This window comes from Xenopus tropicalis, chromosome 10 (genome assembly GCF_000004195.4).
Source record: "Xenopus tropicalis strain Nigerian chromosome 10, UCB_Xtro_10.0, whole genome shotgun sequence".
Lineage (NCBI taxonomy): Eukaryota > Metazoa > Chordata > Amphibia > Anura > Pipidae > Xenopus > Xenopus tropicalis.
Genome location: NC_030686.2, coordinates 40,075,639 through 40,089,430, shown reverse-complemented (window position 1 = coordinate 40,089,430; position 13,792 = coordinate 40,075,639). Strand labels below are relative to the sequence as shown.

General features: G+C 46.0%; 1 protein-coding gene across 9 annotated transcripts in view; it reads left to right on the top strand.

The window, feature by feature from the left end:
- Nucleotides 1-13,792, top strand: part of ptprt (protein tyrosine phosphatase receptor type T) — a 120,250-nt gene that overhangs the window by 39,188 nt on the left and 67,270 nt on the right. For all 9 annotated transcript variants that reach the window (XM_012952797.3, XM_012952796.3, XM_004918539.4 and 6 more), the window contains exon 2: nucleotides 13,548-13,673. In XM_012952797.3, coding sequence (XP_012808251.1) covers nucleotides 13,548-13,673 — 126 coding nt within the window. The remainder of the gene's footprint in view (nucleotides 1-13,547; nucleotides 13,674-13,792) is intronic.

Genomic DNA, 13,792 nt, shown 5'->3' with positions numbered 1-13,792 from the left:
TATAACTTCTCCTATTGCTCCATATAACCCTCCCTATAACTCCTCCTATTGCTCCATATACCCCTCCCTATAACTCCTCCTATTGCTCCATATACCCCTCCCTATAACTCCTCCTATTGCTCCATATACCCCTCCCTATAACTCCTCCTATTGTTCCATATACCCCTCCCTATAACTCCTCCTATTGCTCCATATACCCCTCCCTATAACTCCTCCTATTGCTCCATATACCCCTCCCTATAACTCCTCCTATTGCTCCATATACCCCTCCCTATAACTCCTCCTATTGCTCCATATACCCCTCCCTATAACTCCTCCTATTGCTCCATATACCCCTCCCTTTAACCTGCCATGTTTTTGTTGTTCCTATTTATAATGCATGCCTATACATTTAGAATATTCTGTATAACTGTTTCTCAGAACTTTGTTTTCTTCCATTTGTAAGCCCCCACACCCCCTTGTAGCTGTATTAGTGTAAGAATTTAACCAAATAAATGTACAGTAAATAGTTAGATTGTTCCCCTCTTTAAATATTGTATTTAAGGATAAAATTGCATCTCGTGCATGTAGGAGCTGTGACAGGAGCCTCGCAGCCTGTAATTACGGCTCTCCTCTCTCATTTGCTCCTCTCTGCAGTCCCAGAGTTGATGGATTGGGATGATTTGGGGAATAAAAGAGAAGCTTTTATTCCTTGAGAGGGGAAAAAAAACTCACTGTCTGGATATAAAGAAAAAATATATAAATCCTGTAAAGAACATCTCCCTCCCCAAAATTGCTCACCAATGTGGTTTTCCTGCAGAAGGCTGCACTTTGATTGTGGGCTCAGGAGTATGGGAAAAGGTATACGGCTTATATCCCCCTCATCATCTACACTCTCAGCATCTATACCCTCTGCATCTACACTCTCAGCATCTATACCCTCTGCATCTACACTCTCAGCATCTATACCCTCGGCATCTACACTCTCAGCATCTATACCCTCGGCATCTACACTCTCAGCATCTATACCCTCGGCATCTACACTCTCAGCATCTATACCCTCGGCATCTACACTCTCAGCATCTATACCCTCGGCATCTACACTCTCAGCATCTATACCCTCGGCATCTACACTCTCAGCATCTATACCCTCGGCATCTACACTCTCAGCATCTATACCCTCGGCATCTACACTCTCAGCATCTATACCCTCGGCATCTACACTCTCAGCATCTATACCCTCGGCATCTACACTCTCAGCATCTATACCCTCGGCATCTACACTCTCAGCATCTATACCCTCGGCATCTACACTCTCAGCATCTATACCCTCGGCATCTACACTCTCAGAATCTACACTCTCAGCATCTATACCCTCGGCATCTACACTCTCAGTATCTATACCCTCGGCATCTACACTCTCATCTTCTGTAGTCCCAGCGCCAGGGGGCTAACCGTAGGGAGCAGGCCCTGCAGGGGGATAGGGCACTGAGTGATAAGCAGTTCAGTATGTGTTAATGAAAAATGCTATGAAAATTGTTATGGAAGTTTATGGGGCCCTGAAATGATTTGGCTATGGGGGCTTGGTAGGTTCTAGTTACTTTGGAGTCTGTTCCTTCTAATTCAGCCTAATGCAGAATTGCTATCCTTAGTACACTGTTTGGGGGCAGAGAGAGGGGCCCATACTCCAGCTCTTCCATTCTGTGTGGGTAACATTGCTCCCTCCCCACTACTCCGACTTGTTGCCTCTCATCTTCCTCTCTGAATCCTGGGGTGGAGAGGTTGTTGCAGCCTCAGTAATGAGGTATTAGAGCTGCTGCACTCACATCTAAGGCCCTGTCTGACTCCTCAGCAGTGACATGAGAGAGGTGGGTAGAACAGACAGATGAGAAGGCCTCAGACACAGCGCTAGACTGCACACCACTATTGCACTAGGCTCCTTACCTGACTGGGACACAGGAGCGAGAGGATCCGCTGCACAGGCCTACAGTGTGTTCTGACGAGCCCAGGGACACTCGTCATACCTTTTGTAGCAGGGGGCTGTAGAACATACACAAGCTGTACTGCACAGCGACCCCAGCCTGGAATGTATTAAGTATTTATAAAGAACCAATGCAGTCTGCAGCACGGAGTGTATACCTCAAACATTCAAATGACAATGTATAGCTAAGATCTACTAGAGTAGCCCTAGCTCAACTGGTGACATTCCAGGAGTCTTTTGGAGAGAAATTAGCATTCTTACCATAATAACCCATCAGTCTGGGCTCTGCAGTTCCCTGCTTTGGCACTAGGGCACCAAACCCCAGTTTAGAAATCTTTTACTTAGGGGCAGATTTAACAAAATATAGTTACATAGAGTTGAAAAAAGACCAGAGTCTATCAAGTTCAACCCTTTCAATTGAACCCAGCACACACAAACCTATACTGACCTATCTATCCTCTCACATACAGACCCACACTGACCTATCTATCCACTCACATACAGACCCATACTGACCTATCTATCCACTCACATACAGACCCACACTGACCTATCTATCCACTCACATACAGACCCATACTGACCTATCCACTCACATACAGACCCATACTGACCTATCTATACACTCACATACAGACCCATACTGACCTATCTATCCACTCACATACAGACCCATACTGACCTATCTATCCACTCACATACAGACCCATACTGATCTATCCACTCACATACAGACCCATACTGACCTATCTATCCACTCACATACAGACCCATACTGACCTATCTATCCACTCACATACAGACCCATACTGACCTATCTATCCACTCACATACAGACCCATACTGACCTATCTATCCACTCACATACAGACCCATACTGACCTATCTATCCACTCACATACAGACCCATACTGACCTATCCACTCACATACAGACCCACACTGACCTATCTATACACTCACATACAGACCCATACTGACCTATCTATCCACTCACATACAGACCCACACTGACCTATCTATCCACTCACATACAGACCCACACTGACCTATCTATCCACTCACATACAGACCCATACTGACCTATCTATCCACTCACATACAGACCCATACTGACCTATCTATCCACTCACATACAGACCCATACTGACCTATCTATCCACTCACATACAGACCCATACTGACCTATCTATCCACTCACATACAGACCCATACTGACCTATCTATCCACTCACATACAGACCCACACTGACCTATCTATATACTCACATACAGACCCATACTGACCTATCTATCCACTCACATACAGACCCACACTGACCTATCTATCCACTCACATACAGACCCACACTGACCTATCTATCCACTCACATACAGACCCATACTGACCTATCCACTCACATACAGACCCATACTGACCTATCTATCCACTCACATACAGACCCACACTGACCTATCTATCCACTCACATACAGACCCACACTGACCTATCTATCCACTCACATACAGACCCATACTGACCTATCTATCCACTCACATACAGACCCATACTGACCTATCTATCCACTCACATACAGACCCATACTGAGTGTCGTCAGCAAAAATACACAACAGTACTTTCTATTTCTACCTCCAGGTCATTAATAAACAAGTTAAAAAGCAAAGAACCAAGGACTGACCCCTGCGGTACCCACTAACCACACTGGCCCAATTAGAAAATGTTCCATATACCTCCACTCTGTGTAATCTATCCTTCAGCCAGTTCTCTATCCAATTACAAATATTATGTTCCCAGCCATTATTCCTCAATTTTATCATTAACTTTCTGTGCGGTACTGTATCAAATGTAAGATTAGAATTCACCACAGAAAAAATCATGCACTTTCTGTTCATGTCTATGAGATTTTTAGAAGCATATTTACCAACGGGTGAAAATGAGAGTTCACCATTTGATAAATATGCTTCTAAAACTCCCATGGAAATGAATAAAAAGTAGGTGCTCTTTATCCAATAAGGACAGCCAAAATATAAGGCATATTGGACTTATACAGGCCCAGACTGGCAATCTGTGGGTTTAGGCAAATGCCAGAGGGGCTGCTGTAAGGTGCCATAGACACTCACTATTTATTGGGCTGGGGGGGCTGTTTGTGCCTCTGGGTACTTGGAATGCCAGGACCCAGGCCCAGACTGGCAATCTGTGGGTTCAGGCAAATGCCAGAGGGGCTGCTGTAAGGTGCCATAGACACTCACTATTTATTGGGCTGGGGGGCTGTTTGTGCCTCTGGGTACTTGGAATGCCAGGACCCAGGCCCAGACTGGCAATCTGTGGGTTCAGGCAAATGCCAGAGGGGCTGCTGTAAGGTGCCATAGACAGTCACTATTTATTGGGCTGGGGGGGCTGTTTGTGCCTCTGGGTACTTGGAATGCCAGGACCCAGGCCCAGACTGGCAATCTGTGGGTTCAGGCAAATGCCAGAGGGGCTGCTGTAAGATGCCATAGACACTCACTATTTATTGGGCTGGGGGGGCTGTTTGGGCCTCTGGGTACTTGGAATGCCAGGACCCAGGCCCAGGCTGGCAGTCTGTGGGTTTAGGCAAATGCCAGAGGGGCTGCTGTAAGATGCCATAGACAGTCACTATTTATTGGGCTGGGGGGCTGTTTGGGCCTCTGGGTACTTGGAATGCCAGGGCCTGTTTTGAATCCCAGTCCAGACGCGGACTTGCACTTCTAATACTACTATAAAGCTTTATAGATATCCTTGTTGGCCCCATTTCTGCATAAGGCCAGTGAACCCCCTTTATTTCTATGGGGCTTGGGATGAAACAGCTCGAGTGCTGCCGGTTGTTCCTCCCTGCTGATATACTAAAATTATCGTTAAACTGTATTTGTCCTTTGTACTTTTTTTCTTTCTACATGTTTTCCCCCATTGGGTTCCTGTGATGTGGGGGTCCCTATAGCCTTAACCAACCTTTATGAGAGAAGGCATTAATGTTAATGTGAGTGGAGCAGCAGCTGCGTGTGTATGTGCGACACTAGCTGACCTCGCCAGAAGGCATATCTGTGTGCATATCCACGTGTTTGTGTGACAGCCAGCCCCTGTGGCTGTGTTCGAGAGAGAACACTATAATTTACTGTTCTTCCTGAGCTCTTTGCCCAGTTCATATTATCATGCCCATCCCCTCACAGACACACATAAGCTGAGGGGCCACAGGTGCAGCCTGGCACAATCTGGAGTTCACTGAGGTCTGGAAATGCATTGGTTCCCCATGGGTTGTGGGAGGGTTGGACAAGGGCGCAGGATACGGCAGATTCTGCCACTTTTCATTCTAATCAGAAGTTTAGTAATTAGAGCTTAAAGACAGGGACCCAGGGAGATCCAGTAGAACCCATGCAACAGATGTTCATTGTAAAGGGGGACTGTATAGGGGGCAGGCACTCGCAAACCCCCCCCCAGGTGCTTAGATACATGCAGGAGAAGACAATGGACATTTTCAGTTCCTGCTAGGCTAAGAGATATAGGCTAAGAGATATAGGCTAAGAGATATAGCTGCTGCGAGGGGATAATTGATGAGCCTCAGCCCATATTAGAAACCCTCATAAGTGGTGTCTGTGGGAGCAGTAGAAGTGCCCTCGCCTTCAGCCCCCCTCTCGTAAGGGGATTATTTGTAACAAGCTGCAAAGGACACACTCAATTAGTGTTTCCTATGATACGAAGAACAAGGGAACATGTTAAAGAACAAGAAGGGGAAAGAGTTTTCCTCCGAGCAGAAAGCACATGTCAGATACTAAATCAGTGTATATTTATCTGGGCTGCCTGGAACCTCTATGCATATTTCCAAGGTTGTTGGGAGGAGGCAAATCAAACAGAGCCATGCCAAGGCATTTTGGCAGTGGAGGCAAGGATGGCACCCTTTACCTGCCCTTCTGCCCCTGCCACATTGATACCTTGAAGAGTTAGTGGCAGATACAGACCAGTTGACAAGGTGCTAGCCTAATCATCACCTGATCAGATGGTGCACTAAGCCATCAGGAGGCTGGCAGCCAACACTGAGTGCATTGCGTTCTTCTCAACTCTGCAGGCACCTTAAATGTTGGAAACCTTGTTCCTAGGGTCTTGTTTAGAAATAGTTCATTGGATCTGGACAGACAAATGGCAACAAACATGTTTTCTAGAATGGTGCCCCTCCTTTGTTTTTCCACACATGCCTGTGCTACATAAGCCTAGTTCTGGCCTGAAAGCAGATGAGTTGGACCTTGAGGATGAGGAATGGAGAATGTTGGGACCATAAGATTAGTCCTATTACTGAGTATGTGGGAAGCGGGATAGCAACCCAATGCTCTGCAACACATTAACTGGGCAAAGTTTCCTCTGTGGCTTTATTTCCGCCTGACTTTTCAGTTGTGAACACAGAATTTGGCCAGAGTGCAACATTTCCTCAAACAACCTCTTGCCTTTTCATTGCCCGTATCCAGCTCTGTGCAGCTGGGGTCTTGCAAGGATCGTGAAAGACCTGGGACACAAGCCCAAAACCAAACAAGATGAGATCTAACTCCACCAGCCCTAGCCAACCTCCTGATTGCTCAGTACCCCAGCATTCTAAAACTTGCCCCACGGCTTTGTTGAAATCCCATTGAATGGAAAGTGATCGCTCTGTGTTAGATCGGCACCCAGTATGGAGACTGCCTGTTCTCATTCGCACACAAATGACCTTTCTTTATTAGAACAAAGCTGACACTGACATTGTATTGAGTTTGCCAGATTGGCCTGTGCTGAGCCTGAGAATCTATTGGCTGCCTATCACTGTACATTTGGAACCTATGAAATGGTTATTTTAGAAGATTGAATGAGACAGAAACTGAACAGAACCAGATCTTGGCCTCATTACCTGTGGGCAGAATTGTAACCCAACACAGACCTGTCTGGAGAAATAGCCTCATGTTCCACCTCAAAGCACTTGATCTGCAGGCACCTATACAATGGGATTATGGGGATACACAGCTATTATATGATGCCAGCATGATGCAGAGGTGACAGCGATGGGTGGGGGTCAGACAGTGCATCATAGAAGCAAGCTGATGAGTTTCTAACCATGCCACGCAGCACCCAAAGAGTTAAGATCCTTAGCCTCCTCTGTTCGAGGCATCCCACGTGCCTGCACATCTGCTAAATTAAATTAGACAATTAGAGAGAGCTTTTAATTTATGCCAGTCTGGCTGCAACCACATCCGCTGGGCAACATCATAAGCAGTTTATCGAGTTTATAATTTACTCTGCCGCAGAAAAAGGGAAAGAAAAATAGGTCGCGACGTTGCTTTGTGCACACTGTGTGCGCCAGGCCAGTGGGGACATGTGTGTGTGTGTGTGTGCCTGGCCGCGGGGAGGTGTGTGTGTGTGCGCCAGGTCTGCAGGGACGTGTGTGTGTGTGTGTGTGCGCCAGGCCGGCAGGGACGTGTGTGTGTGTGTGTGTGCGCCAGGCCGGCAGGGACGTGTGTGTGTGTGTGCACCTTTCTGTGTGACTATATAAATATGTGTGTGTGTCTGGGGCTATGCATATGGACATGTGTGCATAAAGGGTTGTTTGTAGATGAATGCATTTGTGTATACACAAGGAAAGTGTGCCACGCACCAGTATTTTATGCGCACTGTATTCCTGCTACACTGGCAGGGTGTATAACCTACTATAAGCCTTTAACAGGGAAATATACAGGTGCTCATTTATTAACACTGCCCAAATTTGCACCTGGGTGGCAACCCATAGCAACCAGCTATACCCCATAACACACGCACTGTTTCCTGGATTATTTCCTGGTGGATCTGTTGATCAACTCGGCCCGGATTTGTGGATGACAACAAAGGCCCGGGACTAAATCTGTATAAATCGTGAGGTGGTTGAATTGTCTGCCCGGTCAGTTGCCAGTGGAGCTGATCATGCAAGAGCATTAGCGGATGAGTGGGAGGTCCTGCGAGCAGTGGATGAGTGGGAGGTCCTGCAAGCAGTGGATGAGTGGGAGGTCCTGCGAGCAGTGGATGAGTGGGAGGTCCTGCGAGTAGTGGATGAGTGGGAGGTCCTGCGAGTAGTGGTTGAGTGGGAGGTCCTGCGAGCAGTGGATGAGTGGGAGGTCCTGCGAGTAGCGGTTGAGTGGGAGGTCCTGCGAGTAGTGGTTGAGTGGGAGGTCCTGCGAGTAGGCAGTGGTTGAGTGGGAGGTCCTGCGAGTAGGCAGTAGTTGAGTGGGAGGTCCTGTGAGCAGGGGGCCTTGGGGTACACAACCCCAGTAACTTTAATTCTGTATATCAGATATGGAGGCACCATTAGCTGCTGCCAATCTGGGCCTCACTGTGAGTGGACACTTCTCCAACAAGATGTGCCGTGTGTGTATCTCTGTTTCCTACAGGGAGGTGGGAGCGTGCCTTGCCGGAAGGTGTTTATATCACATTCCCCGGCCCTTATTGTCTGGCTTCTGCCGACTGTTTCCCTGCACTCGGCATTGTGCTTCCCTCTGGTTGCAGGAGAATTTCAGGGAGAATAGAAACGATATAAGTTGTGATTGAGTGTGGGTGGCAGCAGCGATTTGTGACAACAAGCGCGCACATCTAAAGGCGCGGTGCAACCATTTTGCATGTATAAAAGACAACATTTCTCTGTGATTAATTCCTTTCAGAGAAGAACTTCAAGTGGATTTTAAGATCTTTTCTTCCTCCATTACACTTTCTGTCTGCTGAACACTTTATACCGTCGGCACAATGCCGCCTATTCAGCGCCAGTCGAGGAGGAGAGAGAAAAATGGAAAAATTACGGCATTTTTACTACCCGTGTGAAACTTTCATTATGTGTGCAAAGCTAAACTCTGCCTTGTAATTATCCGGATTTCTGCAAAATGCCTTTGTAACCTAATAAAATAAGGCACCTTATTCCCAGAACCCGAAATTGAAGGTTGCCTAATAGGTACAAGTGAAAGGGGGTATTTTATATAGCGAGTAACCAATCAGAGGGCAGCTGTCATCTCTGTGCCACTGGCACTTCCCCTGCTCCCTTTAACTCCTGTCATTTCACTGCAAAAGGAAAATTGCCGATTGTAAAATAAAAGGCCATTAAGGTGCAGGTTTTTTTTTTTTTTGTTTCTGCGTTTTTGCTTCATATAAATAGGAGGAACTTGATTTCAATGGATAAATTGCCCCTATGAAATCTGCGTGTGTTTGAAGAACGGTATTGTGGATAAAGTGCAGCTTGCTAGCTTGGCATTTGTCATGGTGTAACTAAGGGGCTCTGGGGTCACATAGTGGGAAATGAATCAACTGGCTGCCATTTAACTGCACTCATCAACAGCTCCCGGTCCCCAGCCTTCCCAGTATCTGATAGCATTGTGGTGCCATAGATTGGATAAAACAGATTCTGTTGTAGATTCGGTTGTAGGCTCCACTTGGGCAGGAAAATCCTGACATTATTTCTGTTTTTCACAAGAGTATTTTTTGCTCTAAGAGGCTATTATCCCCACTACTCCGCTACTACAACATCTCTCCCTACTATACCTGCTATCCCACAGCCCCAGTCCCTTCCCAGAGGCTATTATCCCCCCACTGCTACTATAGGCACCATCTCTCCCTACTATACCTGCTATCCCACAGCCCCAGTCCCTTCCCAGAGGCTATTATCCCCCCACTGCTACTATAGGCACCATCTCTCCCTACTATACCTGCTATCCCACAGCCCCAGTCCCTTCCCAGAGGCTATTATCCCCCCACTGCTACTATAGGCACCATCTCTCCCTACTATACCTGCTATCCCACAGCCCCAGTCCCTTCCCAGAGGCTATTATCCCCCCACTGCTACTATAGGCACCATCTCTCCCTACTATACCTGCTATCCCACAGCCCCAGTCCCTTCCCAGAGGCTATTATACCCCCACTGATACTATAGGCACCATCTCTCCCTACTATACCTGCTATCCCACAGCCCCAGTCCCTTCCCAGAGGCTATTATCCCCCCCTGCTACTATAGGCACCATCTCTCCCTACTATACCTGCTATCCCACAGCCCCAGTCCCTTCCCAGAGGCTATTATCCCCCCACTGCTACTATAGGCACCATCTCTCCCTACTATACCTGCTATCCCACAGCCCCAGTCCCTTCCCTGAGGCTATTATCCCCCCACTGCTACTATAGGCACCATCTCTCCCTACTATACCTGCTATCCCACAGCCCCAGTCCCTTCCCAGAGGCTATTATCCCCCCACTGCTACTATAGGCACCATCTCTCCCTACTATACCTGCTATCCCACAGCCACAGTCCCTTCCCAGAGGCTATTATCCCCCCACTGCTACTATAGGCACCATCTCTCCCTACTATACCTGCTATCCCACAGCCACATATTTGTGCTTCTTAGCTTTTTCAGGGGTGGGATTGGACCCCCAAACACAGCTAAAATATTATATGGCAAAATATTATAGAAAAGAGGAGAACATTTAAGAGTGGGAAATGAATAACATTATACCAATGCTCTCTGGCTTAGAGAACAATAAATGCAACACTATCAGCTTTTACATTTTCGCTATTCATAGCCTTTTGCTGCATGATGACTTTCTGCCAACCAAACAATCTAAAATGGGAGAAACCTGCCATATGGAACAAATGTAAAATAAAACAATAAGTAAAACCGAAAATGTCTTTGAAATGCACCCAGCACGGAAGTAATATATGTGGAGTCCCAGGTGCACTTAGGATTGTGCCGCAATACAAACACACGGAAAGCCGCTCATTCCAGCCATTCGCTTATTATGGATCGAAGGGTATTTGTGTCGAGCTTAAACAGACCCTGAATTCCGAGCTCATTTTTAATACTGAGGCCCAGAAGGTGATTGGGGAAGTGCAAAGGATGTAAAAAGATTTGTAAAACATCTATTTATATGTAGTGTAACAGACTCACAGGCAGCGGTGTGTGTAGGTTCGACATTTACCCCCTCACTGGCTCTTTTTTACATTATAGAGATATTATTAAATCAGAAAGGTGTTTTAAAATACCCCGAAAACTATGGTAAACTACCAGATCAAAGTGTGTACTAGTTTTTAAGCCATTTCTGCATAAGAAATATATAGTGAATTATGTACCCCCTATTGTAAATGATAAGGATATTAGAAATCACTGAGGGGTTCTGTGACCATATAAAGGCACGAGGCTGCAGGCTGAGTTATACAGGGAACTCTGAGTATCACTCATGTATTATAAGGGATAATGTACCCCCTACTGTAAATGATAAGGATATTAGCAGTCACTGAGGGGTTCTGTGCCCATATAAAGGCACAAGGCTGCAGGCTGAGTTATACAGGGAACTCTGAGTATCACTCATGTATTATAAGGGATAATGTACCCCCTACTGTAAATGATAAGGATATTAGCAGTCACTGAGGGGTTCTGTGCCCATATAAAGGCACAAGGCTGCAGGCTGAGTTATACAGGGAACTCTGAGTATCACTCATGTATTATAAGGGATAATGTACCCCCTACTGTAAATGATAAGGATATTAGCAGTCACTGAGGGGTTCTGTGCCCATATAAAGGCACAAGGCTGCAGGCTGAGTTATACAGGGAACTCTGAGTATCACTCATGTATTATAAGGGATAATGTACCCCCTACTGTAAATGATAAGGATATTAGCAGTCACTGAGGGGTTCTGTGCCCATATAAAGGCACAAGGCTGCAGGCTGAGTTATACAGGGAACTCTGAGTATCACTCATGTATTATAAGGGATAATGTACCCCTGACTGTAAATAATTATAAGTAAATGTAATGTAAATTCAACAAGCTGAATTGGTTTAAAGGACCGATATGGCCAGCTAGAATCTCCCCGTGTATGGGCACCTTTACTTACCTACAGCCCTTACATAATCTCCCTGTATCACCTACAAAATCCCAGCTTTTTTTTTTTTTTCTTTAGCACCTTCCTACATTTCCACTCCTGGGCCTTCATGTTAACCGCCCCTTTGCCCCAAAGGCCTGCTTGCTTATTGCCCCCTTTCTATGCAATCGTCATGCCTCTGCCAAACCCTTGCTTCCTCCATGAGAAACACCAATGAGCCCCCAAAGCTTTTCCCCCAAGTTGTAGGGATGCAGTAGGGGCACTAATAGTGATCTGGCCAGTGTGTCCCTGACATACAAAGCAAATCACAACCATACAGCCTTCATTGTGATGATGATGATGATGGTGCCTTTCTCCATCCCTCGCTCTCATCTCATATTCTGACTCCTTTCTTCCACTGTTGACAATAATAAAATAATCAAACAGGTTTAGCGTCTCTGAAATCCTAACATTTGTTGTAATTAGTGAACACGAGATGGAAATACAATCAGATGTGCGCTTGAATAAATACTGATAGTGTATTACGCCTGTGTTTGTTTAGATTCCATCTATTTTTTTTGCAAAGCCGTTTTTCAAACATAAAAAAAACAAAACAAATAGTCCTATTAATTAGAAGTGGGAATTTCATTCGTAGGCTTCACAGAACATAGCAATGCGCTACTTTCTGCTCTTTATTGGGTTTGTATTGATACATCGCATACACCATTTGCCATTAATCGTATGGGCTCCGGTCCGGATATCTGGGGAGGGGGTGCTATTTGTTACCCATTATTGATCCGGCAGAAGGATATTGGAAAAGGTGATGTTAGAATGACACGCATGATTGACTTGCTGAATATGGTAAAGTATTTCAAACCTGAGCAGCATACACCATAAGTTGCACGTAAGCCGTGAATCTGCAGCTTGCAGGCAGCACCGTTGTTTGTGGGACTTGTAGTTCTGCCGGGGAAAGCAAGCTGGGATTAGTGTGTAAGGGGGACTTTAATCACTGCCTGTGCTGTTTGCTCTCTGTTGCTGCCACATCTTTACTTTGTTCAGTGTTCCACATGACAGCCCTTTCTAAATCTGCAGGGAGAGACAGGGAAATCCTTTGTTGGCAGTGCCAGTCCTGCCTTGTGTGTGTATGGAGTCCCCGTAGGCCCCTTCCCCACTCGCTGTGCCTGTGCCTCTCTCCTTCTTCTCCTACCTATTTGGCCCAAGGCTTAGAAATCTCCCACCGTACTTGCTGCAGATCTGCAGTCCTTCCCTGCTCTCTGTCTGGGACAGTTCAAAGGATTCGTCTTCCTTTTCCAGCGCAGCTTGGGGTTTATTTCCCCCTGAAACAACCAGTCGTCCTTTCTGATGAGTTACTAGCAAATATCATCCACTGGATGAATGGAGAATATGTTAATAAAATATCACCTTGCCTTTTGTTGTTTTCTATATTCTTTGTGCTTCCCTGAAGTGTTTTATACCTTCCATTTCTCTTTTCATTCACTTCTCCTATTGTTTTTGCTTTCTGCTTTCCCCATGTTGCCAGCCACCACTCCCAATTACAGTTTTCTTGATATAATGTCTTTTCTTTTTGTTAATTGCTCTCCCTTTTGGCTTTTCTGGCTTCTTTATTCCACATGTCTTTCTGTGCTTTAGCAGGCCACAATCAATCCTGCACTGCACCCATAATGTTGTTGTGTAGAGAAAGGTAAGTCTACCCATCCATAGTTATTCCCAAATCTCTTGCTCGCCCCCTACAGGTGGTTGCACATTTGAAGAACATTACAATAGTTGTGGATACAGCGTGGCACTGGGCACCAATGGCTTCACGTGGGAGCAGGTAAACACATGGGAGAGACCCCCGCTGGATCCTTCTATACCAACAGGTGATGCACACATCTAGTTACTTGCATGGCCTCCCCTGTTTACATTCCTCTGTTTTCAGTACTTTGTTTAAATCTGTCTTTTCCAGTTAGATTAGTGCATTTATCTCTATTAACCTGCT